The sequence below is a fragment of the Podarcis melisellensis genome (genome assembly GCF_964234715.1).
Source record: "Podarcis melisellensis genome assembly, chromosome: 2".
Classification (NCBI taxonomy): Eukaryota; Metazoa; Chordata; class Lepidosauria; order Squamata; family Lacertidae; genus Podarcis; species Podarcis melisellensis.
Window position 1 is genome coordinate 41,769,317 of NC_138529.1, and position 26,594 is coordinate 41,795,910.

The window sequence follows — 26,594 nt, forward strand, 5'->3', positions numbered from 1 at the left end:
CAGAGCCTGGAATGGTCACTCTCATGCCTCAGAGCTTCTAGAACAAAGAATTTCTTCCAGGGGAAGCAGCACACAGATCACGCTGACCATATTAAGCTGTTGTGAACAACAATCAGTTGCACAGGGAGAATGCACGGTGTCGTGATGGACTATTCACAGCAGAAGCAGCGTTCCAGAGAAGAATCAGGATGTCAAAGAAATGGTGAAAAGTTTCAAAGCAACACACTGCAGCCTTCAAATGCAGCAGGACTGCAGACCTCCCAGATACCACTGATGGGGAAGCAAACAGATTGCCAGTATAGTATGCAATGCCATCAAACCAGGAAAGAAGGAAGAAGAACCCCACCAACTTGAATAAGCCCTGGTAAGTAACTAAGGACTGGGTGGGATGGGGTGGGGGGACGGAAAGCAGTATCTGAACAGCTAGTATAAACCAGGTTGGCTAATGCCACAGACTACTGCTTTATGCAAGAGCCTTTGCAAACATGGATGGAGTTTGCTGAAATCTCCTCTCAGATCATTCTTTATAAATTGCTTGAGATTAAGAATGCAGTGGAAAAGCAAAATGAATGTATGAACAGGCGTGTAACATATGTAGGGGAGGGCATTTCCCCAGTGTGTGGCTCAGAGGCTGGTACTTAATTCATATCAGTGTGCATCCCAGAAAACATAAGATAATCTTTAAAGCATCCCTTCCATGGATGGGTTGAATGTGCAAACTTGTCAAGCTTATGTGAAATCTGTCCATAGAGGCTGTTTGGGGCTGAAGAGTTCTCTAGCTTGGCATGGGGAAAAGTATATTTCGGGGGGGGGGGGATCTTCTCACAAGAAAAAAGGCATATTATATTTGCCTGAAAAATCACCAGGAATTAACTGGTTAAGATATTAACAGATCACCAAACATAATCTCTGAGCCCAAATAGTCACAACCATGTAATAGACTTTTAAGTTTCAGGACGGAGAGAAGTTTAAAAGATGACTTTTGGAGGCTATATAGCGGCACTGTTTGCCCAAGGTAACAGAGAACTTGAAAGCTATTTAATTCATTACTGTAATTGTCTACTACCTCCCTCTCTGGAATGGACTGAACCCATGTATGGCAAAATAGCCTACTTGCCACATTCACTGGCAAGGGGTGTAGAGAGACCATGGCAAATGAAATCACCCCAGAAAGGTCAGCAGCTATCTCCAGCTCTGCATTTCATTGGACACACAGCAACAATGATTTTGATGTGGTGCAATACGAAGTAGAGCAACTGGCAGTCAACTCATAGCTTACTTACTATGAAATCTCTCTCATACTTGTACATGTGCATTCACAGCTGCCCAAGTTGAGCATGAAGAGAATCAGAGCAGGGAAATTAAGGGGTTTCCCCCTTCCCACCCTCAAGTGTAACTGAAGACACTGCAAAAATGTGGTAATTGCATCCCTTAATCCCCACTGATTGAAAATATTAACAACTCCAATGTGTGTCACACTGTTTGCTTGCTGTTTCTGTCCCTTCTAATGACTCCTAAGACACAAGAAATGGGTGTACAGTGGTGCCCCGGTTTACGAACTTAAACCGTTCCAAAAGTCCATTCTTAAACCGAAACCGTTCTTAAACCAAGGCGCACTTTCCCTAATGAGGTAAAGTTCGCAAACTGGGACACTACTTCCGGTTTTGCAGAGTTCGTAAACCGAATAGTTTGTAAACAGGGCTGTTCAGAAACCGAGGTACCACTGTATTTATGCCAGACAAGGTAAATGATTGATACAGTTTTGCCCCATGGTCTACTTCAGTTCCAAAGGACACAAAATTACAGCCCATAGTTGTTATATTTCATTGTTTTATTTGTTGCTAGCAGGGGGTACCTGGAGCTGCCCAGGTATTTTTAGGAACCAAAAAAGATTGTGATTTTTAAACTGATAGTGCAAATTGTGAGTTTGGATCTGTCACGCCAAAAACTGGGTGACATCAATGCAAAGTCATGTTTTGGTCTGCCAGCTTGTTTCAAAATGGCTCCTAGCATCCAAACACTGATGAAGACCGCCGCCCCAACTCGGAAACCCTTGTGCCATGTTCAAGAATAATCTCTCAAGAGGTGTCTGAATATACAAAGAACAAACAAACCAGCAAACCTCTTTCCAAAAATATAGCAGATACTATTTCAGGCTCATTACAGATCTCCCAGGTAGTTTATCCTGGAAATACAGCCATAAAATTCCTGATCACCATGAAAAGACAACACATGCACATTTCACACCTGAGTGGCATGTCAGTATTGTGTTACTCCTATAATGCACCCAGTTACAAAAATAACCCCTATGAAGTTATCTATTTAAGTATCTTGACAGCTTGGCAGGTTTACAATGAAAGCATTCCAAACTGCTACAATTCTGCTATTAATGGAGCCGTAAGGAAAAGAGGGTCTGGAGAAGTATGGAACTCCCTTAACAATGCAGTCAACATGTGACAATACAGACAAGTACTAATGGAAGATGTGGAAATAAGTTAGTGGTGGCCTCCCAGTTTCAAGACTTGTAAGCTGCAGGGCAAACAGCCAAGAAGGCCTAGGAAATATTTAACAGCTTTCAGATGGGTGCATCACTGAGATGCAGTGAGATGGTGCCTGCCATTCATTTAGGTTATCACAGTCACAGCAGGATGGCCTGGGACAGAAGTCAAATAGGAGAGAAAATTGGAGGGAGGGGAGAAACGAATGCTTTAGACTTAATGTAAAACACAGCACTGTACTTCCTTTATATGTTAAGCAAAATTGAAATCAGTACCCTCTGTGCTTCTAGTAATATAGCCACTCTTGACACACTGGTTAGAATGAGTTATAATTAAAGTTTTAAAAAGACTAAGTAAGAAGTATGGTTCATATGAGGATCCAAGTTTTAACTGATGGTGGTATTTGCAACACAATTCTGGCTTTAGAATTATTACAGAAGCAGATGTAGGAGTTGAATATACAGAAGTAGCTGCAAGTTGAAATGAGCCTAAGAACACAAAGAGCCCTCTTGGATCAGACAAAAGGACCATCTATAGTCCAGCATCCTGCTCTTGCATTGCCACAGCCCAACTAGTGCCTTCATGGTGAAGTTTTAGATTTCTGCCTGCATTTCAAAAGGACAAAGACTTGGACGATAATAAAAGCAGCAGCAGCTCCTATACTGAAGCAGCAGACATTCACACAGCATCTAGGCTGACATCTGCTCCATAAATGTAAAGCGCATGGCTTCCCCCAAATAATCCTGGGAACTGTAGTTTACTCCTCACAGAGCTACAATTCCCAGCCCACTTAAACTTCAGTCCCCTGGATTTTTTGGGGAGAAGGCACGTGCTTTAAATATGCTAAAATATATAAAAGGATGTCACATAGAGGAGGGAGAAAGGTTGTTTTTGCTGCTCCAGAGAAGCGGACACGGAGCAATGGATCCAAACTACAAGAAAGAAGATTCCACCTAAACATTAGGAAGAACTTCCTGACAGTAAGAGCTGTTCGACAATGGAATCTGCTGCCAAGGAGTGTGGTGGAGTCTCCTTCTTTGGAGGTCTTTAAGCAGAGGCTTGACAACCATATGTCAGGAGTGCTCTGATGGTGTTTCCTGCTTGGGAGGGTTGGACTCGATGGCCCTTGTGGTCTCTTCCAACTCTATGATTCTATGCTTTAAATCGCAGAATCAGAGACTTGTAGAGTTGGAAGGGACCATGAGTTAACTGGCCCAACCTTCTACAATTCAAGAATCTTTCACCCAATATGGGGCTCAAACCCACAACCCCAAGATTAAGAGTCTCATGTTCTACCAACTGGGCTATTCATGTATGATATGGGTGTGACCTCTACATCCACATAGGCCTGAATGCTGTCATTTAGACCAGACATTTTGTAGCTTTGTCATCAGATGCAGAAAACTGGCACAATTTCATTTCTGATGAAACAAAAAGCAAACCAAAGTTGCACTGACCGACTTGGCAAAGGTCCCAACTACATTAACTAGAGTGGGACAGACATTTTAAATGCACAGGGACCACAGCCTAAGGACTATTGTCTCTTTAGTTTATGTAAATGCATCCATCTGCAGCGGAGCTGCTGCTGAATACCAGGCTAAGCAACTGAAGAAAAAAAAGGGAGAACCCTGGAAGGAAATCAAAACTAACACACATCTACTCAAAACACTAAGCTGAGAGCACCCTCTGGTGTACACATAAAACCTGAACAGCTAAAATAGACTAAGGAATGACCTCAAGTGGATGTAAAAAGCCACCCTTGCTTGGGCTTACAGTGTTAAGTTACCATCACACACTAAGAACACCCATTGCAGAGCATGCCATATACAAAATATTTCAGCCAAAATCTCAAAACACATCAAACAGAGGTACTGAATAAAACAGCATTAAATACTCAAAAGATGAAGAGTGGAGAAGAAGCTGAAGAAAATAAATGTGTGCTAACCACACATGTGTGCTAAGAGGCAATTCTGACCTCCCAGATTTAATCCTACTGCTTCAGGCATTGTAAGCCTGGATTTTCTTTTAAACTGAGTGTACTGCAACATGCCTAAACAAACTCAACAGGTTGCAAAATACACACAAATGGCAGCTTGTGCAAGCCAACCACTTCCAAAATACAGTGCTCCCTGGTTATGAACTTAATTCATTCCGGAGGTCAGTTCTTAACCCGAGGTACCACTTTAGCTAATGGGGCCTCCCGCTGCCGCTGCGCGATTTCTGTTCTCATTCTGGGACAAAGTTATTAACCCGAGATACTACTTCCGGGTTAGCAGAGTCTGTAACCCGAAGTGTTTGTAATGCGAGGTTCCACTGTACCAGCTTCCACACAAATAGGGTAACCTTTGAGGACCCAGAGATTCACACCCATTCAATGTACCTGGAACAAAGCATACTGAATTGTATTCTTTAAAATGTAGGCATAGGTAACTCTTAAGACTGAAGTGTAAAGTGAACCTTAATCAAAACTATCATCATTAATCAAAAGACAGCTGAAGGCAGCCCTGCTTGGGGAAGTTTTTAATGTTTAATGCTGTATTGCTTTTGGCACTTGATTGGGAGCTGCCCAGAGTGGCTGGGGAAGCTCAGCCAGATGGGCGGGGTATAAATAATAATAATAATAATAATAATAATAATAATAATAATAATTATTATTATTATTATTATTATTATTATTATTATTATTATTATTATTATATCATATTCAGATTCCAAAATGACAATGCTTCAATAAGCTCTTGATCTCACTCAGGGAAAGCCAGGCTCATTAATTTTAAAACCTCTTGCACAAACACCTAAGAGGAGGGCACTCCTGCTCAAATGTCTAACAGTTGCTGTTTTCAGGCTCAGAAAACAAAACCATACTAAAATGGTTGAGGCTCAACAGCAGAGCCACGGAAGCCTCCAGGTGATACTTCCAAAAGCATCCAAAAGTTTTGATTAACGTTCACTTAACACTTCAGTCTTAAGCGTTCCCTATGCCTACATTTTAGGGACGCGGGTGGTGCTGTGGGTAAAACCTCAGCGCGTAGGACTTGCCGATCGCATGGTCAGCAGTTCGAATCCCCGCGGCGGGGTGAGCTCCCGTCTTTCAGTCCCAGCTCCTGCCCACCTAGCAGTTCGAAAGCACCCTAAAGTGCAAGTAGATAAATAGGTTCCGCTTTATAGCGGGAAGGTAAACGGCATTTCCATGTGCTGCGCTGGTGCAGGCTCGCCAGAGCAGCTTCGTCACGCTGGCCTCGTGACCCGGAAGTGTCTCCGGACAGCGCTGGCCCCTGGCCTCTTAAGCAAGATGGGCGCGCAACCCCAGAGTCGGACACGACTGGCCCGTACGGGCAGGGGTACCTTTACCTTTTATGCCTACATTTTAAAGAAGCAGAATACACTTGCCCTGCCACTTTTGCCAGCAGCACTAATTTGGGGCAGGATCGCATCCATTTTAGTGAGTTCTCACCCAAAATTGGCACAATCTTGCCTGAAATCATTGCTGCCCAGCAGGGCTCATGACAGTGGCAGAGTGGGCAGGGCTGGTGGCAGCAGCAGCAGGTATGGTGGGGAGGGAGCTCTGCCCCAATAAACACAGTTCAAACTGTTAGCTTGAAGTGACATGTAAGTCTCCCAGCCTTCCTACATTACAGGGGTGAGGAACCTTTGGCCCTCCAGATGTTCATAAACCACAACTCCCATCATCCATGGCAATTGACAATGCTTGCTGGGGCTGATGGGAGTTGTTGTTCACCAACATCTGGAGGGCCGAAAGTTCCCCACTCCTGCTGTCTGCTAAACACTGAAAAAGCACAACCCATCTCTGCCCTGATCTGTGCAGGATCAAATACTACCTCCAACCAGTGCGGGACATTAAAAGTTTGATCTTTACACTAGTCATTATCAAACCATATGTTGCATCGCAGATGAAAGAACAACTAATGAAATCAATTAAGTCATTCAAAGCTCTCATGAGGCCCTGACCACTTTTTCAGTGAGCCTCCTACAAGGGCAGTTCTGTGCTGACTGGACCAGAAGTGATCTAATTATGTCATCATACCCAATACACGGATGTATGTTAGAATTACCTGCCTTCAAAGGAGGTCAGTTGTGGCAACTCTGTACAAGTCACTATTCTGGGCTGACCCCATTCTATCCAATCTTTTCAGATGCAGGAGTTAGGTTTTCCACCCATTTCAGTTCAGAAAAAAGAGTGTGCCTCAACTCTCAGAAATCTGAGGAAAAGCTAACCTACCCATTGAAATGCAGAATTAATATGCCATTATTGCTGCAAACACTATCCTAAGAATCTGCAGGTTGCTGCAAGATGTAGGATTGTTATCTTTCAAATGCAAACGAAGTATGCTCCTAACTTCACCAACCCACTCAGAGAACTTAACCTTCCACCTCCAAGGAAGGAAAAGTTGCACAGGTTACCTGTAGAAACTCCTCTCCCAAGTTTTCAAAGCTGGTCAGACATATCCAAAAGATGGGTTGTCCTTGGTAAAAAACATAAGAATCATAGAGTTGGAAGGGACCATCTTGAAAGGAAGGAAGGTAGGTAGCTAATGGATCAGAAACAGGAATCCAGTGGGCGAGGGATGAGCAGGAGTTACACCATGATCTGCTTACGCATTTCTGGTGAACTACTTAAAGCTTTCTGATTGCTGGAAATCTTGTAAAGAATGTTGTACTAAGTCCAGCAAGGGACTTAAGCCAGAGTACATACCCAGCATCGCTTAGCACAGATTAGTTATATGCTGTAACTGTTAACATAGGAATTCTAGATCATTGAGAAGCAGGTCTATTTGTATTCTAGTCACAGCCTAACTTAAAACATCCTGTATCAGGGATTTAGAACCTGTGACTCTCTAGATGCTGTAGGACTATAACTGATCATTCCTGGCCACTGACCAAGTTGCCTGCAACTGAAGGAAGTTAGATCCAACATCTGGAGGGTAGCAGCTTCCCCATCCTGACCTATGCAGTGTACATGATGTGTGTAGCTCCAGTTAGCTGAGACACTTAATCCCCACTCATCAGCCTAATAATCCAGCTCTGTTTGCCTGCAGATCTCATAATGTCCCACCGACCTGTACAAATCAAAAAGCAAGAGATAGGCCCTTGGCTGGACCTTGTGTATGGGGGTCCCAAGCTGCCGCCAATGCAAACAGCTCTTGGTCTTCTTTATCTTAATATTGTAGGCGGAATTTATTTTGCATGTGCAACAAAGATCCTTTATCAAGATTCCAGTCTCTGAATTGACAGCTTTTTAAAAGTTTTGCATAAATATTAAAAAGGTAAAGGTAAAGGTACCCCTGCCCGTACGGGCCAGTCTTGCCAGACTCTGGGGTTGTGCGCCCATCTCACTCAAGAGGCCAGGGGCCAGCGCTGTCCGGAGACACTTCCGGGTCACGTGGCCAGCGTGACATCGCTGCTCTGGCGAGCCAGAGCCGCACACGGAAACGCCGTTTACCTTCCCGCTGGTAAGCGGTCCCTATTTATCTACTTGCACCCGGAGGTGCTTTCGAACTGCTAGGTTGGCAGGCGCTGGGACCGAGCAGCGGGAGCGCACCCCGCCGCAGGGATTCGAACCACCGACCTTTCGATCGGCAAGTCCTAGGCGCTGAGGCTTTAGCCCACAGCGCCACCTGCGTCCCCCTTGCATAAATATTAAGGAGCTGTAATTAAAGACTAAGCAGTGGTAGTTAAGATGGCTTAGAAAAAATGCAAGCGGTTGTTAATTGGACAATGTATTTAATACCAGGCATACACAAGTACACTGCCTAGACCCAAAGTCTAAGAAGACAAGCATACAGCTTCCTACATATTCCAGCCTGAAACAGACCTTGAATCCTGTCCCCATCCCACTTTCTTAAAAGATAACAAATGGGTGTAATATACAACTTACATAATATCTTATTCAATGCGGTGTGTAACACCCTAGGCAAGCCTTCCCTTTCGATAAAGCAGGTTGAATCAGATTTGTATTTTAATTATGAAAGGCTCAACTTTAAACTGACAGCAGGAATAGAATCATAATGTAGAGACAAATGCTTGAACTTATCTCCCCTGCATGATGTAACTAGATCTGTTCATGCTGTTAACTAGAGACAGGAGGGCTGAGAAAAAAAAAACATATCCCAAGTTTGTCCTGGGGAGGGGTGTTCCTCTATTCCACATCAATATATTAGAACGAGATTAAACATTCTCCTGCTCACTTCCCAGACAAGACCATTCACCATACAGTATATCTGATAAACTGCTGAGCTGGTTGGGCAGGCAGTACATATAGCCAATCTTAGTAAGTGCTGCACTGCTAGGCATATATCCATTTACAGAACAGGTGCAAAGGCTTCTCTGACCTCATGGCAAAGAGACAGACTTAGCTGCTCAGGTCATTCTCCAGATTGCAGCAGAACATTTGCTCTCTTGCCTTACAAGCTTCAGTTACTTTCAAGTTACAAATGCTCAGAACGGTTAAAAAAAAAATCATGTAAGTCTCTACATAATGTTTGGTTTTTTAAAAAATTCTGAAAGCACCTAAATATTTTTTTTAAAAAATGCACTGTCTCCTAGGCAGGAACTCAGACATGTTATCATGGTCTCAGAACAATATAAACACAAAACGACAAATGCTCCACTTCAAACTTATTCTGCAGACAAGACTTTAATTCTCTTAGACTAATCGTATTCAAATCTTCTACCTTCAGGGAAGCCTTTCTATACAGATATGTCTGCCAAGAGACCCCTACGTATTGGCCATGGAACTCCAATATGCTACAAAGGACTCTGAGGTGTGTTTTAGGGTTCTACTTGGTATACACTTGGTTCATTTGGTCACTAACTGGTTGGGTGTGGCCATTACCACAAAACAAGCACAACCTACGAACATAGTATTATTTCATGTTTACATGATGCATGGGAAGAATAGTAGTGGTCGGTTAACTGTATTTCAGGAAATCTCGTCTATGGATCTTTTCACTAATAACCTCATAAGAGTCCAAGGAAACCCAGAATTTCCCAGAACGCAATTAAAAAACCACTAGGACACAGTTACCGGATTGCTAGTAGTCAAAACAATGAAGTACATGGGCCTAAATGTCTTCCAGGTCAGGTCAGATTAACAAGGGACCCTAATACCAAGTCAAAAGCCCTGCTGGCAATTCCCCTCCTCTACCTCCATGAACTGGCTCAACTCCACTCATAACTCCATTAGCTAATACTGAACAAAATTAAAGTACATAGACAACTGGTCTGATGTATCTCTGAATAACAGAAAACTGTAATCAAAGCCAGTTTTTTTCTACCCAGCTCCAGGCTGGACATTTCATGCCCAAGGAGGGCTTACACTGTTGAACAGTGAAGATACACAAAGTGATTATTATATGTTTATATGCTGGACAGTTAGTTGGCCTCCTAACAGAACCTGCAGAACTTTTCAGCCATTAGTACTAAGTGCAGTAAAGAAAAAAACATAACCCTGCTCTTTGTACAACTAAGTTTACTCTTTTTTTTCTGGTGTCTCAATACATTACACCACAGTGCAGATGCATGTAGGATCAAAGGGCAGAACTTCAATGCATCCCACACACTGTGCCTGAAGCATGAATTGCAGGTGTTTCTGATAAGGATGTTGGGAAACAGACAACTACAGTAATTTTCTGGCTGGAAACAGACCTATGGTCTCACTTGCTCAACAGCCAATCTCCAAGAAGAGACAACAATCAGCACCATGGAAGATACCTCAAATTCATGCATCAAGCATAGTTTAAAATTTGTCTCAGAAAGTCCTATTTCTAACTACCAGGTGCCAGTTCTGTTTGAACAGCTTTCTGAATATTCCAATTTATCTTACAAAATTAGAGACTTATTGATTAAAGGGCTCATTCACACTTCCACTTGTCCTGTGCTTAGAAAGCATAGGTCCGAGCAGTTTTCCTCTTGACCAGTGCTTTCTAGGCACAGGTCTGAGCATCTCTGCCCTTCCCATGCTCCTTTCCCAGAGAAAATCTGCTCTTTAGCTCTAAAATGGAGCAAACATCAATCCAGAAAAAAAACTGAATTACTGTTTGCTCCAGTTGAGAACTAAAGAGTGGTTTTCCCTGGGGGAAAGCAGTGGGATAAGAGGAAGTGTGGGTAAATCCTAACATATAAAAGAAGCAAGTTATTCAGGCACCTTGCAGGTGCACATACTTCCCTCTTTCAGGATGAAACACAAAAGCCCTTGAGCAATCCTGAACTGAGATGTTCAATTGACTACAGTAACTCATAAACTGCACCATACACATTCCACTCTCTATAGGATTATTAGAAATCACACAGTGGCAGTACAAAGAAGCCAGACTTATTGGTAAATCCCACATAGACACCTGTCTAAAAAGAAAAAAAAGCGAGCCAGGAGGATCCACATTCATACTGATGGATAGAAAAGTGCTTTGCACATTCACTCACTTAGCAAACCAAGTTACACTGTTCACATTTTCAAGAGACTTTATTAAGTTTCAGTTATTATACAATATTCCATGCTTGCATCAGTACACCAGACCCATTTAAATAAAATCTTGTGAAGGTGAAGAAGTTTTGCAACCCATAATACTGCTAGACAAGCCAGAACATTATCACATCAAGGCAGACTTGCACAATGAGAATAAGATGGGGTTGAACCAGGTTCTCTTGAGCAATCAAAAATACATTGTGTGCCAAAGAACAGCATAATAAAGTAGCAGTATCATGTGAAACAAGCATCTTTATCTGAAATGATCTAAACAAAAATTTATACATCACTATACTAAGAGGCATATGTTGCAATTTCAAGAATGAGGGAACATTTCTAATGATGGTTATTGCATTTTAAACATCCTTCCTCTACGACCACTCACTGAGCTTCTTCCTGGAACATCTTGGAGCCGAGGATTTTTTATTATTATGGTAAGAGTATATGTGCAGAAAACCACCACTTATCTAAAATTCTAATGGCAGTATGGTTATCGAAACACATCTCACCTAAGAGAAACAATGGCTTGGAATATATCTCAACAGCAGCACTTAGCCACTTCATATTTTAAGAACAAGAAAAATGAGACAGGAAGTCATTACGTCAAGTATGAAAGAACTAAGTACTGCAATAAGCATGCAAGGAAACACCCCCGAAAAAGACCATCGAAATAATAAATAATAATGGCAGTACTTTATATAATTTAACTGGAGCAACTGAGGCTGGCGTCCTATGCAAACTTGCAGGTGTCACAGAACTCCCTCTTAGGCACGCCAGCAGTTTGGGAGGCTTAAGGCTGCACGTCCTGCATAGAAATGGTGCAAAGTACGTGCCACCAAAGGGCTGCCCTACCCTGGAGCCGATTCAATGAGAAAGCTTATCCCCTTCCTGCTCTCCTATGGCCAACGCGCGCCCATCCTACTGTGGACCCATTCGATGTACGCACATGCGTGCCTTCACTCGCGCGCCCCGGGACACAAATCCCCGCGCATGCGCCCCCCGCGAGCCACAGTCCCACGCGTGCGTCGTACCCACCAACCTCCCCTCAGGTCAGAGCGCAAGGGGCAGAATTTCCCACGGGGCAAGAGGGCGGCCACCGGGGCGCAAGCGCTTCCCCTTCCCGGCCTCCGTTCGTCCCCCTCACCTCATAGTACTTCATAGCTCCGCACTCGGCGCTGCCACAGCCTGGCACCCTTTCTCTTCACGTGACACCCTAACCTCATTGAAAAGGGGCGCGGCACGAGGATCAGGACGGCGAATCACAGGGATTCGGGCTCAGGTGCCCAACCAAACAGGGGATCAGGACGGCCCCACCCGCCCACATACCCGCCCCAAGCGTCCCTATGGAAACACGTGGCGCGTGACAGCAACCGAGCCAATCAACGGGCAGGGTGATAAGAGTGGCAGGCTACTGAAGCTGTTACAAAATTCGACGAGGGGGCGGTGGGTGAGACATGAGCCAATCACAATAGGCCATAGAAATGCAATAACTCTTTTGCGACTACTGTACTGCTGTAAGTGATAGGCTGAGCTGCGGAAAGCCTGGCATAGGAGTAAGCCCTGCTGAACTCAGTGGAACTCGGAGATAATAGAATCATAGAATTGTACAGTTGGAAGGGATCTTGAGGGTTATCAAGTCCAATCCCTGCAATGCAAGACTCTCAACTGCATAATACATGCGAGATGGCCATCCAACCTCTGCTTAAAAAACCCCAAGGAAGGAGAGTCCACCAGCTTCCAAGAGAGCCTGTTCCACTGTCAAACAGCTCTTACCGTCAGAAAGTTCTTCCTGATGTTTTGTCTTAATTTCCTTTCTGGTTACCTGAATACAGTGGTACCTCGGGTTACAGACACTTCAGCTTGCAGACGCTTCAGGTTACAAACTCCTCTAACCCAGAAATATTACCTCGGGTTAAGAACTTTGCTTCAGGATGAGAACAGAAATCACGCGGCGGCAGTGGGAAGCCCCATTACCTAAAGTGGTACCACAGGTAAAGAACAGTTTCAGGTTAAGAATGGACCTCCGGAATGAATTAAGTTCTTAACCCGAGGTACCACTGTACATTGGTTCAGATCCTACCTCTGGAGCAGGAGAGGAAGAGGGAGAAGCAAACCAGCATTCTGGCTGTTGCTCCCTCTGCAGGAAAGCAAGTGTTCATTAGAAATACCTTTACGCAGCAGCTCCAAGCCATCCCGGTTTCTGATTCGATCCCAGAATGTCCCACTTTTCCTTAAAGGTAAAGGTAAAAGGACCTCTGACCATTAGGTCCAGTCGTGACTGACTCTGGGGTTGCGGCGCTCATCTCGCTTTATTGGCTGAGGGAGCCGGCGTACAGCTTCCGGGTCATGTGGCCAGCATGACTAAGCCGCTTCTGGCGAACCAGAGCAGCACACGGAAACGCCATTTACCTTCCCGCCAGAGTGGATCCTATTTATCTACTTGCACTTTAACGTGCTTTCAAACTACTAGGTTGGCAGGAGCAGGGACTGAGCAACGGGAGCTCACCCTGTTGCAGGGATTCAAACCACCGACCTTCTGATCGGCAAGTCCTAGGCTCTGTGGTTTAACCCACAGCGTCACCCACGTCCCTCACTTTTCCTTAGGACGTCCCTATTTTTATTGGCAAAATGTTGGATGGCATTCCTTTATGGCAGACATAGGCAAACTCCAGCCCTCCAGGTGTTTTTGAGACTACAATTTCCATCATGCCTGGCCACTGGTCCTGTTAGCTAGGGATGATGGGAATTGTAGTTCCAAAACATCTGGAGGCCCGGAGTTTGCCTATGCCTGCTTTATGGCCTACAAAGTTATTGGCAGGCTAACATTATAGGCAGTACATTGCGAGAAGACTACTGGGCCAAAACTGAGAATAAAAGTCTACTGGTGCAGTCTTTCTCTAATCTCTAATAATAATAGGTTCGAAACTTAATCCCACAACAGTCAGATGGAATGTAGTTTCCTCTAGTTTAATGGCATAGCAAGGCCAGAAAAGAAGGGCCCTGCTACTGCCACCTAGTGGCTATAACATTACTACTTCTTTTTACAGTCCACCACAAATCCTGGTAAACCATAAAAGCTTCCACAATATTGCCAGCACTGAACCTCAAAGAGTTCTATTGCAAAGTACAATCCCTACAGCTCAAAACACAACACCCCATTCAACTTGCAGAGAAGAAATTCCTTCTCATCCCTGTACCACAGGCCGCGACATAATAACACATGATCAGCCGTCTCCTCCACTGCACGTACTTCACAGGAATCAAGGTTGGTCTTCTCAATGTTAAACAAATTACTCTGAAGAATGCAGTGCCCTGTCAAACCATAAACAGACTAATCTGTCTCATCTGTTTGCTGACTAAAGATCCAGACGAAAAACGTAAACCCTCCTACCAGCTGCATCTTTTTCAATGTCTTCAAGCGTTATGCTCCTGCTTAACCCAACGCTTCTAGGAAAGACAAAGGTAATACATTATCCATTTATATGTGTCCCAAAGCATATTTGTCAGGCTGAACCTCAGTCTCATATATAATTCCCATGTGGACTGAAACCCAATAAAAACCAGACCCAGAGACCTTTTCATTGTAGTTAAAAATCATGGACAGCACAGCGCATTTAACCTCCGTACAAACAAACCAAAATGAATGCTCATTAAATAGCCAACTTCATCTAATTCTCCTGCAAAGAAACCAGAATGAATGCTCAATAAACAGGTCCTCTGGAAGAGCCCTCTGTTTGCACAATGCAAGATGCAGTTATCTGGTACAGTTTCATCATAAATACAACATGGCCGATAGTGGCAAGGAAGACAAATATGGGAAGGAAGCCTAATAGTCTCATAAAGTTGCTGAGACAAGCCAACAGAAGTATAACACAAGAAAAGAGAAGGAAATTATTACAGATCTAAAGTCTCTGTGTGGTTGAGGAAGAGCCTCCCATTTATTTTAGCTCCTTTGCTTAATCCTCTTTCCTTAGCAAATGCCCTTCATATGTACTGTGCATACTGCAAGGCTATTTCAAGCACAGGTTCTATTAATATAGCCTCTGGAAAACAGTACAGGCAAATGAATAATTGGAGGAAATAACTTAAAAGGCCAACACTGTCTGAGGCTTCACTTTTCTATTTGTAATCTCCCCTGCCCTGAAAAAGTCATTATTTCTAGGACAGCATTTCAAATTAAAACCAGTGCTTTTTTCTGGGGGGATGCAGGAGTACACATACCCTAAACATTTTGTGAATCTTTGTACTTTTGTCCATATATTGTATTTATTTTTCCCAATTTGAACTATAAAATGATGATTTTCTTGAGTCAAAATGTGAGTACCCCTAAACATTTTTTAGGGGGGAAAGCACTGATTAAAAGAATCTCCTTCGGATTAATAATTCAGCTAACATGTAGCAAACAGAGATGCTTATGCCTAGATTTCCAGCATTGGGAGGGGATATGAAGAGCTTTAAATGGCTGGATTCATCCCCCATATATCCCCCTGATGCTTTTAAATCACTATATTCCTCAGACCGTGGAAACTTTACCTCACCCAGGCAGACAAATTCTGGAAGAATTGGTTGCAGCCTAGATAGCCAGAGGATAGCAGTGAAGAAGCATGCACATAGCTACAGGTGTGTTTAAGGTCTCTTGCAACTGGTTGAACAGGCAAGCCAGATTTAAAATAGGAGAGTCCCCTTTGCCCCTTTCACCAAGTGACTAGCTGTCGCAAAGACTCCTGTGCTTGTTCTTCTCCCTTTACCACCTGCATTATGGCTGTCTAAGATTGGGGCCTTGTCTGTGTTCAAGAAGACTCCTAAGGCTTTTTGAGCTTTGGGGGCAAAAGTCAACTGAAGTGGGCAAAAGTGATGGTCTTGCTCTATAAATTAGTGAGAATTATACCTCAGAAGATGTAGGCATGCAGAAGGTCCCAGGGTGGAATTCAATGCAGCACTGAGTGGGGTAAGCATGTATGGAACAACATCTGCTTATATGATGAGATTCCCCCCCCCCTGCACCCCAAAAACCTTTATTTGGGAACAAATTTGTGGGATGTGGGTGGAGGAGAGGAGAGAGAAGTCCTGTTGCACAGGTGGACATCATTCCATGCACACAACAACTTACAGTGGTACCTCGGGTTACATACGCTTCAGGTTACATACACTTCAGGTTACAGACTCCTCTAACCCAGAAATAATACCTCAGGTTAAGAACTTTGCTTCAAGATGAGAACAGAAATCGCGTAGCGGTGGCACAGCAACAGCGGGAGACCCCATTAGCTAAAGTGGTGCTTCAGGTTAAGAACAGTTTCAGGTTAAGAACGGACCTGTGAAACGAATTAAGTACATAACCAGAGGTACCACTGTAGTTGACTCCTGCCCCAGGTTCTTTCCCAGCCATTCCCAGTTAAAAAGTTGTGCGATGGAACAGCGTCATTTTCACACCATATATTTAAAGCACATGACTTCCCTCAAATAACCATGGGTTTTCACCTCACAGAACTACAGTTCCTAGCATCTTTAACAAACTACAGTTCGCAGGATTCTTTGCAGGAAGCCACGTGCTTTAAATGTAAGGTGTGGGTGTGACATGTTGGAAACAATCTCTGCTGCAGACCTTGAAGAATTTCTGCTTATTACCATCAGTAATATTGGGCTAGATGTTCTCCACGGTCTGATTCCATATAAAATAGCTTCATATTCTGACATGTACTTCCAAGTAAACATGCACAGGATTGTGCTGTGAATCTGTTAGTGGTCATTTATCATGGCCGCTGAGTTTTCAACGCATATGTATATACAGCTATATTATCAGTCCACTTCACCTTAATTGTGGAGCAAATTATGCAAATTCATGGCTCAACAAATAAGTCTTCCACCTCACCTTAAGGTTTAGAGGCATGGACGCACCTGGGAGAATTTTCATTCCTTTTTCCTGCTGTGAAATATTTCCCCCTTTGCCAGTTTCAAGGCCTTGAGCTATGTGCAAAATATGTTCTGGTGTCACTTTTGTCTGAACATGTTGAGTGACTAGAAGACACTTCTGTTGCACAACCTTTTGTAATACTATACTAACCTTAAACTGGTTTGTGCCTAATCAGCAGTTTGACTGTAGAAGGGTGTTCACCCATGGAATTTAGCACTGTTGCCTAATGTCTGCATCTGGCAAAATACAGGTGGATGTGATGAACTGTACACACTGCATTACTTATACTTTCTCTTTGTTCGTCATGTAGCTAAGAACTGGATTCACTCCTGCCCGAACTAAACACACACACACACAAACAATAATTTGAGAGGGAAAATAGGTTCATTGACATCCAAGGCCAGAGGCTTCTTTCACACAACTTATGGTACTGTTCAGACATTTAATAGCTTGAGAGGCTTGGTGCAGACTTATAGTTTTTTTTGTGACCCCTTTAATCTTTTTAATGAATCACGCATTTAATTATTTGCCAGGGGTGGTACCTTCTTACCACATTCTCCCACAAAATGAGGGTAAAAATATATTAATGAGTCATTGCCTAGGATCTCCTCCTGGCACACCCACACAGAAAGTTGGCTCTAAACATGCCAGCACATTTGCTCATCAATGGAATCCACTGTGATTTTACACAATTCGCTACTCAGCCGTTTCTTGTCTGTTACTAAATTGCAGCATTCTTGCAATAAAAGGCAGCTAACAAAAGGCAGTGAAGACTATCATAGCTTCTGTTTGAGGTCAGAGCAGCAGGAATTCCATTATAGACACCAGCTACCCTATGAACTTCCATTTTGTATTAATCACATTTGCATCCCACCCTTCTCCGATGAAGTCAGGGAGGCATACACGGGACGTTATTCCACTTTTTCCTTACAAAAACCCTGTGAGCAACTTATGCTGGGAAATGCTGAGTTGCCCAGGATCATCATCCAGTGAGGTGTGTTGTTCTTTTTTGTGTGCTCAAATTTGAACTCAGCTCTCCCAGTCCCAAGCAAGGATAACTTTGGGCCACCTTCCCTGCTCTGTCACTGTTGCCATCATACCTACTGCCTCCGCAACCACTTCTACCACTGGCAGAGAAGCAGTGCTGGCATTGGCGCCAACGTAAGGTGAGATATCACCAAAATTGCATGAGATCTTGTACGCGACACAAGATATTGAGCCATTTTGGATATCATTTCAGCTAATACTGGTGCCGCTTCTGCATTGGCGGTGGAGGCTGCTGCCTTGGGGGCTTCAGCTGCCTGAGGCAGCCGCCTCAGTCTACCTAATAGCTGAGTCGGCTCTGCTTTTGGCACTCCAGTAGTTGTTGGACTTCAGCTCTCATAAGTCCTAAGCAGAATGGCCATTCATCAGGAATGATGGGCATTCTAGTCCAGCAACATCTGGAGAGCCAAAGGTTCCTCATCCCAGCTCTGGCCACTGCATTACTGTACATCAGCTCCAGTGCTGCTGAGGTACCTAAATCTGTCTTCACACCAGCAGTGATGTCATTAAAGCTCCCTTATCTTGCAGACCATGCTACGGAAGACAACCGCCATTCTATTCATTGCACACTGGAAGCATTCCTATAAACTTATCGTCCCCCTAAAATGATGATTTTTCTGTAAATGCTGTACCAGTTAGTCTGTGGGGCTGTCCGAGATCTTGCAAGAGCCTCGTAGAGTCTAGTAAACAAGTCTGATAGCTTAAATACTCTTTCCACACCAGGAAATCCCTGCCCAAAAAGAGCTCTCCATTTAATTTGTGTAATTTGAACTGGCCAGCCTTCAACCCCACAAAGTTGAAACTGCACATATTAAACACGCTGTACTAAGTTGCTGGCCATTCATTGTTTGTAGTCAGGTTGCAAATGTATGCTCTCAGTTAACAATGAATACTAATAACTTGGGGAGGAGGCTCTCAGCCACAGGGGGGCCTAATTCTGCACATGCCTATAACTCCACCATTGACACTTCTACCATACTTCTAGCATAAGGAAGTCCTAGTTGCTGCTGGTGATAAGAGATTCTACAAGACCTCCAAATTGAATAATCAGTGTTACTGCTGCTAGTTGAAGTGCTCCACCTGCTGTTCACAGACAGACCTGCCTATCCAGGGCTCTACTGATATAAAATTAAATATGTACAGTAATTTAGGTTGGAGACCTGCGACTAGTTGCAGCACATGAATGCCAAAATATTAGCTGACACGGGCCACTAGGGCTTTTTGAATTTTTCAACTTTCGAATTCCCAAAATGAGGGGTGCTAAAAAATTGTAAGATGACTTGGGAATTCAAACTATATTTTGGTTAAATTAATATAATTTAGTTTTGCTTGGTAAGTAAAATGTGTGAAAAAATCATAGAAATAATGAAAAATGATTGTCAAGTATTCAGAGCTATATGTTAATAATAATAATATTAATTTTATAGGAATTCTAAGGTCTTATATATATATAAAATAAATGTTCATAAATGTACAAGGCAAACACATAAATAAGTATATAAACCACATGGCTGAAATAGTACAGGAGAATAATCCTGAAGCCATTTTTACTTTCCCAAATTGACCTCAAATATTTCTCTGCAAGGAGGAAGGAAATGGGAAAAGCTTTCCAATTGTCTTTGGACTGTAGGGGCCTATGCCTCCCTGTAAATACAGTCTGGCAAGTATCTGTTAAGCTGAGCACACTATCAATATGTGTAAGAGATTCAGGAACTAAGTATTTACCATTTCAAAGGAATGGCCAGGCTACCCAGAAAAGGCAATCAGATAAGGCAGGGATGTCCAACCAGTAGATCGTTATCTACCAGTAGATCCCTGTAGCTGATCCTGGTAGATCATGGGATCCTTATCGTGTACAAAAAGTTGCAGGGGAAAAGCTAAAAAAAACTGTGCAATCGCCCCCCCAAAAAGCTCAACAACTCTGGGCAATCCACCCACCTCACACATGCTCCTCTTCCCTCCAATGACAACGGGTAAATCACTGCCAGTTTTTTATACTGGGAGTAGATCACAGTCTCTTAGGAGTTGGACATGCCTGAGATAAGGCATTATCAGATACCATATTTTTCGCTCTATAAGACACACATTTCCCCCTCCAAAAATTACGGGGAAATGTGTGTGCGTCTTATGGAGCGAATGCAGGCTCCTTGGCTTCAGCGATAGCAATGCGAAGCCTCCAAAGTGCAGTGGGAGCACTCCCGCCGCACTCCTGAGGCTTCGGGTTGCCTTCACTGAAGGCGAAGGCAATGTGGGAGAGGGAGAGCTGCACAGCACCCCTTCAGCTAAGCGGGAGGAGAAATGGAAGGGGCTCCGTTTCTCCTGCCGTTTCGCTAAAGGGGCACTGCGCAGAGAGGGGGAGAATTTTTTCCCCTAGTTCTTCCCCTCTAAAATAAGGTGTGTCCTATGGTGCGTCCTATAGAGCGAAAAATACGTATCCTGGCAGACAGGAGAGAAGCAACACACTAAATCTGTGATGTATGTATGATGTTTTGAGGGGTGGTCTTGAGCTACAGGGGAGGCAATTTCAAATGTCTGTATGTATAAGAGCTTGGACACCATTGTTCTGGTTTCCTCTCCTCCCTCCTTGCGTGGGGTAAGCGGGGGACTCTGCTGCAACAGTTTAATAAAGATCATGCTTACTAGCTGCTTTGCTTCTCAATATTCTCAGTGGCCTCTTTTATTTTCTCCTACTGATAGAAGACCTACATAAGGACTCTATACAGGCTCTTGGATACCCCATAAGAGACAAAGAAGCAGTTTTTTCTAATAAAAGTATTATTATTATTTAGCATTACCTGACATTTTCAGTAGGTAAAATTAAAATTATTTGGTTTTCCAAAAGCAGTTTATGTGTATTTCCATCAAACATAGACTTACTAAGCCAGATGTAAATAATGACAGATTTGGATTCCTGACACCCAAAAAACACTTTTTTAAGACCCCTCAGGGAAGAAATTTTGGGGGAAAAAGTTTCACCCCCTAAAATGACACGCCCTAACGTATAGGTATTGCTAACAAGTCTGCACATTGCAAGTTTGTACATGCAATGCAGCCTTGGTTTTTTAATTAAATTACTAACCTAGTGAGCTGGACAATCCTTGTGTGCTTTCCTCTGCGTCACTCCCAGCACCACACCCAACTGACTCACTCTAATAGGTTTTCAGTATTTAAACACTCCACTTTTAATCCTTCCTCTCAGCTCTCCCGCAGTCATCAGCTCATGTATGAGGAAACCCGATTCACAAAGAGGCCAAGGGACTCACCGAAAGTCAGATGGGGGAAAATCAATTGAAAGAGCTCAGCACAAATTTAGCAGTGCAATGACTCGAATTAAGACCCCAGCACAGACACAACAAAGATTTCGCATTGACAAACTTAACCTCCTTCCCTCCTAAAACTAAAGAGAACCCCCAACCCCTGTCCCATTAACTGAACACATTCCTAAAAATGGAATTTGAAATCCAAAGCCAGAAGCAAAATCATATTTAGAACAATCCAGACATCAACACATGCTAGCAGTGCATGTCAATACAGTGGTACCTTGGGTTAAGAACTTAATTCGTTCTGGAGGTCCGTTCTTAACCTGAAACTGTTCTTAACCTGAGGTACCACTTTAGCTAATGGGGCCTCCCGCTGCTGCTGCCACCGCACGATTTCTGTTCTCATCCTGAAGCAAAGTTCTTAACCCGAGGTACTATTTCTGGGTTAGCGGAGTCTGTAACCTGAAGCGTCTGTAACCTGAAGCATCTGTAACCTGAGTTACCACTGTACTGTGGGCTGGGAGCTACAGCTTTTCCCAGCTTTCCTCCTCACTTCCTTTTTTGTCCCCTAGTTGTGCCAAAGCCATTTGGTTGGACCAATCCCAGCACCAGCAACCAGGGCTGGATTAACCATTAAACAAAATAAACATGTGCTTAGTGTGTCAAGGGAAGGGGGGCACCACAGATATTTCCCATTGCTTGATTTTTAACATTAATGGTCACACATTGGTCAGCTGAGTGTTCATTCTCTTAGTTGAAGTATATTAAAAAATCCCAACAGAACAACTATGCAACAAGGCAGATCTGATGCCTTGTCTCTACTAAGTTTTGGAAGCTGATGTGTTACGTAAATTAGTTTTGAGGATCTGATGAAAGACTTTGCAATGAGAAAATGTAGGAGATTTCCCCCCAAAATATAAATAAAGTGGAAGTACAGTCATACTTTGGAAGTAAACGCTCCGGTTTTCTAATGTTTTTGGGAAGCTGAACATCTGACATGGCTTGGGTGCAGGAAGCCGTGCCTTGGTTGTCAAATAGTTTGGAAGCCAAACGGGCTGCTGGAACAGATAATGTTCGACAACCGAGGTTTGACTGTATTCTTAAAGTCCAAACAATAGCTTCTAGTGTAATTTTTGTTGAAGGGCAGGTCTCGGGAACCTGCGGTCCTCAAAATGTTGTTGGACTCCAGCTGGCATCAGTCCCAGCAAACATAGTCAGGGATGTTGGGAGTTGTAGTCCAGCAACATTCTTGATGGCCAAATGTTCCCCATCATCCCTGGCACAAGGTTTCCTAATGCAAGATTCCGACAAGGAATTGAGTAGTAAAAGTAACTCCCTTGAAATTAGGATTTGAGACATATTTAGTACCAGGACAGGGACGCGGGTGGCGCTGTGGGTTAAACCACAGAGCCTAGGACTTGCCGATCAGAAGGTCGTGGTTTGAATCCCCGCAACAGGGTGAGCTCCCGTTGCTCAGTCCCTGCTCCTGCCAACCTAGCAGTTCGAAAGCACGTCAGAGTGCAAGTAGATAAATAGGTACCGCTCCAACGGGAAGGTAAACGGCGTTTCCGTGCGCTGCTCTGGTTTCATCAGAAGCGGCTTAGTCATGTTGGCCACATGACCCGGAAGCTGTATGCCGGCTCCCTCGGCCAATAAAGCAAATGAGCATCACAACCCCAGAGTCGGTCACGACTGGACCTAATGGTCAGGGGTCCCTTTACCTTTACCTAGTACTAGGACAATGTCCTTTGCCTGCTGTTTGAGCTACTGCTGTGTCAGATCTTCTGTGACATAAATAAAACCAGTCACGCTTAGAACAGGAGTTGCTTCAGACATACAGTGGTACCTCTAGTTATGAATTTAATTCGTTCCAGAGGTCCATTCTTAACTTGAAACTGTTCTTAACTAGAGGCGTGCTTTCGCTAGTGGGGCCTCTAGCTGCCGCTGCACCGCTGGCACACGATTTCCGTTCTCATCCTGGGGCAAAGTTCTCAACTCAAGGTAACTCTTCCAGGTTAGCGGAGTTTGTAACCTGAAGCGTTTGTAACTCAAGGTACCACTGTACCTGGAAATCATGGTACTTTGCTAGTTAAGGAGTTTCCACAAGCCTTGAACCCATACACTGCCGCTCCTTTTTTCCTGTCCCTCCTTTTTTCCTGTAAAGAAAATGGAGGGGGGGGGAATCTACTTTACATTTTAAACTAATCACAGTTCCTTGGTACATTTGAACTCAGGGAACTGTAGTATATTTAAACTACTGGAGAACAAGCCAGAATCAAGATGGTTTCAGATCCTGGCTTAATCTCAAACCCTACTTAAAAATCGGACAAGTCTTTTTCTTCTTCCTCCTTCCATATGCTAGTATGTGTGCCATCCTAACCATGGAACCACAGGAACCAACAGTATTGGCTGAGGGAGACTCAAGGGTGGAGATAACTACCTGTGGGTTACTAAACTCAGTTTCACCCTCTCGCACCTTGCTGAATGAGCTGGCAGCAGCTCCCATCCTGTGACACATCTCATAAACACTGAAACAGGCCAGCTAGTTCTACTTCTGCTAGGTAATCTATGTGCACATCAAAGGCTGCTTTGGCAGGCCTCTTATCCATTTATACCCAGTAGCATCCAAAACAGCTGTCTAAAAGAAGTAGAGGGAGGGATGAACTTGATTCCAATGGAGTCCAGAGTCCATTGGGACACTTGTCTTATATTTTGCCCTTGCAAAGTTGATGTTTTTAAAAAGAAATAGCCAGGGTGGGTGGGCCCAAGTCAGATCAGGCCCATGGCTGGGGGGAAGGGAGCCATACTGCTATACAGTCATGTTGTTGTTGTTTAGTCGTTTAGTCGTGTCCAACTCTTCGTGACCCCATGGACGAGAGCACGCCAGGCACTTCTGTCTTCCACTGCCTCCCGCAGTTTGGTCAGACTCATGCTTGTAGCTTCGAAGACACTATCCAACCATCTCGTCCTCTGTCGTCCCCTTCTCCTTGTGCCCTCCATCTTTCCCAACATCAGGGTCTTTTCCAGGGAGTCTTCTCTTCTCATGAGGTGGCCAAAGTATTGGAGCCTCAGCTTCACGATCTTTCCCTCCAGTGAGCACTCAGGGCTGATTTCCTTCAGAATGGATAGATTTGATCTTCCTGCAGTCCATGGGACTCTCAAGAGTCTCCTCCAGCACCATAATTCAAAAGTATCAATTCTTCGGCGATCAGCCTTCTTTATGGTCCAGCTCTCACTACCATACATCACTACTGGGGAAACCATAGCTTTTACTATACGGACCTTTGTTGGCAAGGTGATATCTCTACTTTTTAAGATGCTGTCTAGGTTTGTCATTGCTTTCCTCCCAAGAAGCAGGCGTCTCTTAATTTCGCGGCTGCTGTCACCATCTGCAGTGATCATTGAGCCCAAGAAAGTAAAATCTCTCACTGCCTCCAATTCTTCCCCTTCTATTTGCCAGGAGGTGATGGGACCAGTGGCCATGATCTTCGTATTTTTAATGTTGAGCTTCAGACTATATTTTGTGCTCTCCTCTTTCACCCTCAATAAAAGGTTCTTTAATTCCTCCTCACTTTCTGCCATCAAGGTTGTGTCATCTGCATATCTGAGGTTGTTGATATTTCTTCCAGCAATCTTAATTCCGGCTAGGGATTCATCCAGCCCAGCCTTTCGCATGATGAATTCTGCATATAAGTTAAATAAGCAGGGAGACAATATACAGCCTTGTCATACTCCTTTCCCAATTTTGAACCAATCAGTTGTTCCATATCCAGTTCTAACTGTCATACAGTCATACCTCAGGATAAATACGCTTCAGGATAAGTGTTTTCGGGTAGCAGTCCGTGGCGACCCGGAAGTAACGGAGCGCATTACTTCTGGGTTTCGCCACTCACGCATGCGCAGACGGTCAAAATGACATCACGCGCATACACGGAAGCGGCGAAACACGGCCTGTGCACGCGCAGACGCATCTTACGTTCTGTTCAGGATGGGAATGGGGCTCCGGAACAGATCCCGTTCGCATCCCGAGGTACCACCGTAGTCTCCTCGCCACCATGGTCCCAATTGGATTTCCATTCCATATACTCTACTCTGAATGGGAATAAAGCTCCTACTGATGCCAATGGTAGCTTTCACTAGGTATGATGGGCCATTTCAACCGGGAGCACAGCAGGGATGAAGGGTCCTGATTCAGCTCAGTTGCCACCCCCAGCCCATTTATCTTTTTAAAGTCAACAACACGACAAACATCACACGTAGTTTAGCCCTTATCTCTTCTTAATACTAGCTTCTTAGGACAACGTGAACAGGTCACAGGATGGACATGGGTTGGATCCCTGTCATTATTTATCATCATCCTTGTTATGAGTTGTGACTATTGTTGTGACCATTTCCTTTAACTCCTGGCTGCTCTCTTAGCTTCTCAAAGGACTCAGAGGTTGCAGAATCTCAGGGTCCTAGCAAAATTACTCTGTTTGTTGTAGTGAAATCACACAAAATGTCTAGTTTGTTGCCGGATTTCACTGGTCTTTAAAAATAGCCTCTTTTTTCTAGCCTAGTGATATTTTAAAAGCTTGTAATCCGTGAGCAGAAAGATCAGTTCAATTCTTTGTGCCTATGCCTACTCAGAACCCTTTTTCAAGTAAAATCTATACCCAAGGTTAGGTAATAAACACAAGTTTTCATTTTTCATTGTTAATGGGAATTATGCAAATACTTTAATGAAAGTCTCCACAACTGATTCAGTCCTTCACTCAGAACAGAGGTTGCACAATTTGAATTGGCTAATGCTACACTGATCACAGGGTCAGAAATGTCACAAATGAATGAACAGAAGAGATGAAATGGAGAGATAAACTACAGTATTTAATTGTTCATCTCAAACCCTCTCTCCTTGCTGCTTTTCTACCCCCACTCTGCAAACGCAAACACACACACACATACCCCCCCCCGAAGTGTTCCATGTTATTCAAAAAGATGATGCAGGGAAAGAAACCATGGAGTGTAATTCAACACTGAGGTTCACTAGGATGTAAGGAAACAAAGAAGCTGCCTATTGCAGCGCTCAGAAAAATAATACACTGTTTTGATAACACTAGGCGTTCCCAGACAACCTGATTATTGAGAATTCATTCTGATTTGTTTGCAGGTTGGCCGGGCAATGTTAAGTCAAAGCAAGTGTTGCTCCACAATTTCCACTGCATTTCCTCATCACTTTCATTATTGCAAGAACTTATAGTGAATTAGAATTTTGCAACTTGAATTTGCAGGCATGTGATTAAATCCCACCCCAAAGTAGTGACCATCTGGAAGCACCTGCCGCTTAGGAGATCACCACACTCAACATTTGTATGCAGTATATTTTGGGATGCAATAAAAACAAAGTAAAACAGAAATAA

General features: G+C 43.7%; 1 protein-coding gene and 1 long non-coding RNA gene across 3 annotated transcripts in view; one reads left to right on the top strand and one right to left on the bottom strand.

Moving 5' to 3' along the window:
* TECR (trans-2,3-enoyl-CoA reductase) overlaps positions 1-12,262 on the bottom strand; it is a 30,397-nt gene extending 18,135 nt beyond the window's left edge. Inside the window, exon 1 of the mRNA XM_081900872.1 lies at positions 12,125-12,262. Within this exon, the coding sequence (XP_081756998.1) occupies positions 12,125-12,139 (15 nt within the window). The 5' untranslated portion in view covers positions 12,140-12,262. The remainder of the gene's footprint in view (positions 1-12,124) is intronic.
* On the top strand, positions 1-26,594 carry LOC309364126. 2 transcript variants are annotated; one of them, XR_014165744.1, is made up of 4 exons: positions 1-364; positions 9,197-9,280; positions 21,135-21,203; positions 26,466-26,594. It is a non-coding gene; the product is annotated as an uncharacterized lncRNA (long non-coding RNA). The 2 variants fall into 2 exon arrangements; XR_014165745.1 differs by lacking the exon at positions 9,197-9,280 and having other exon boundaries at positions 10-364.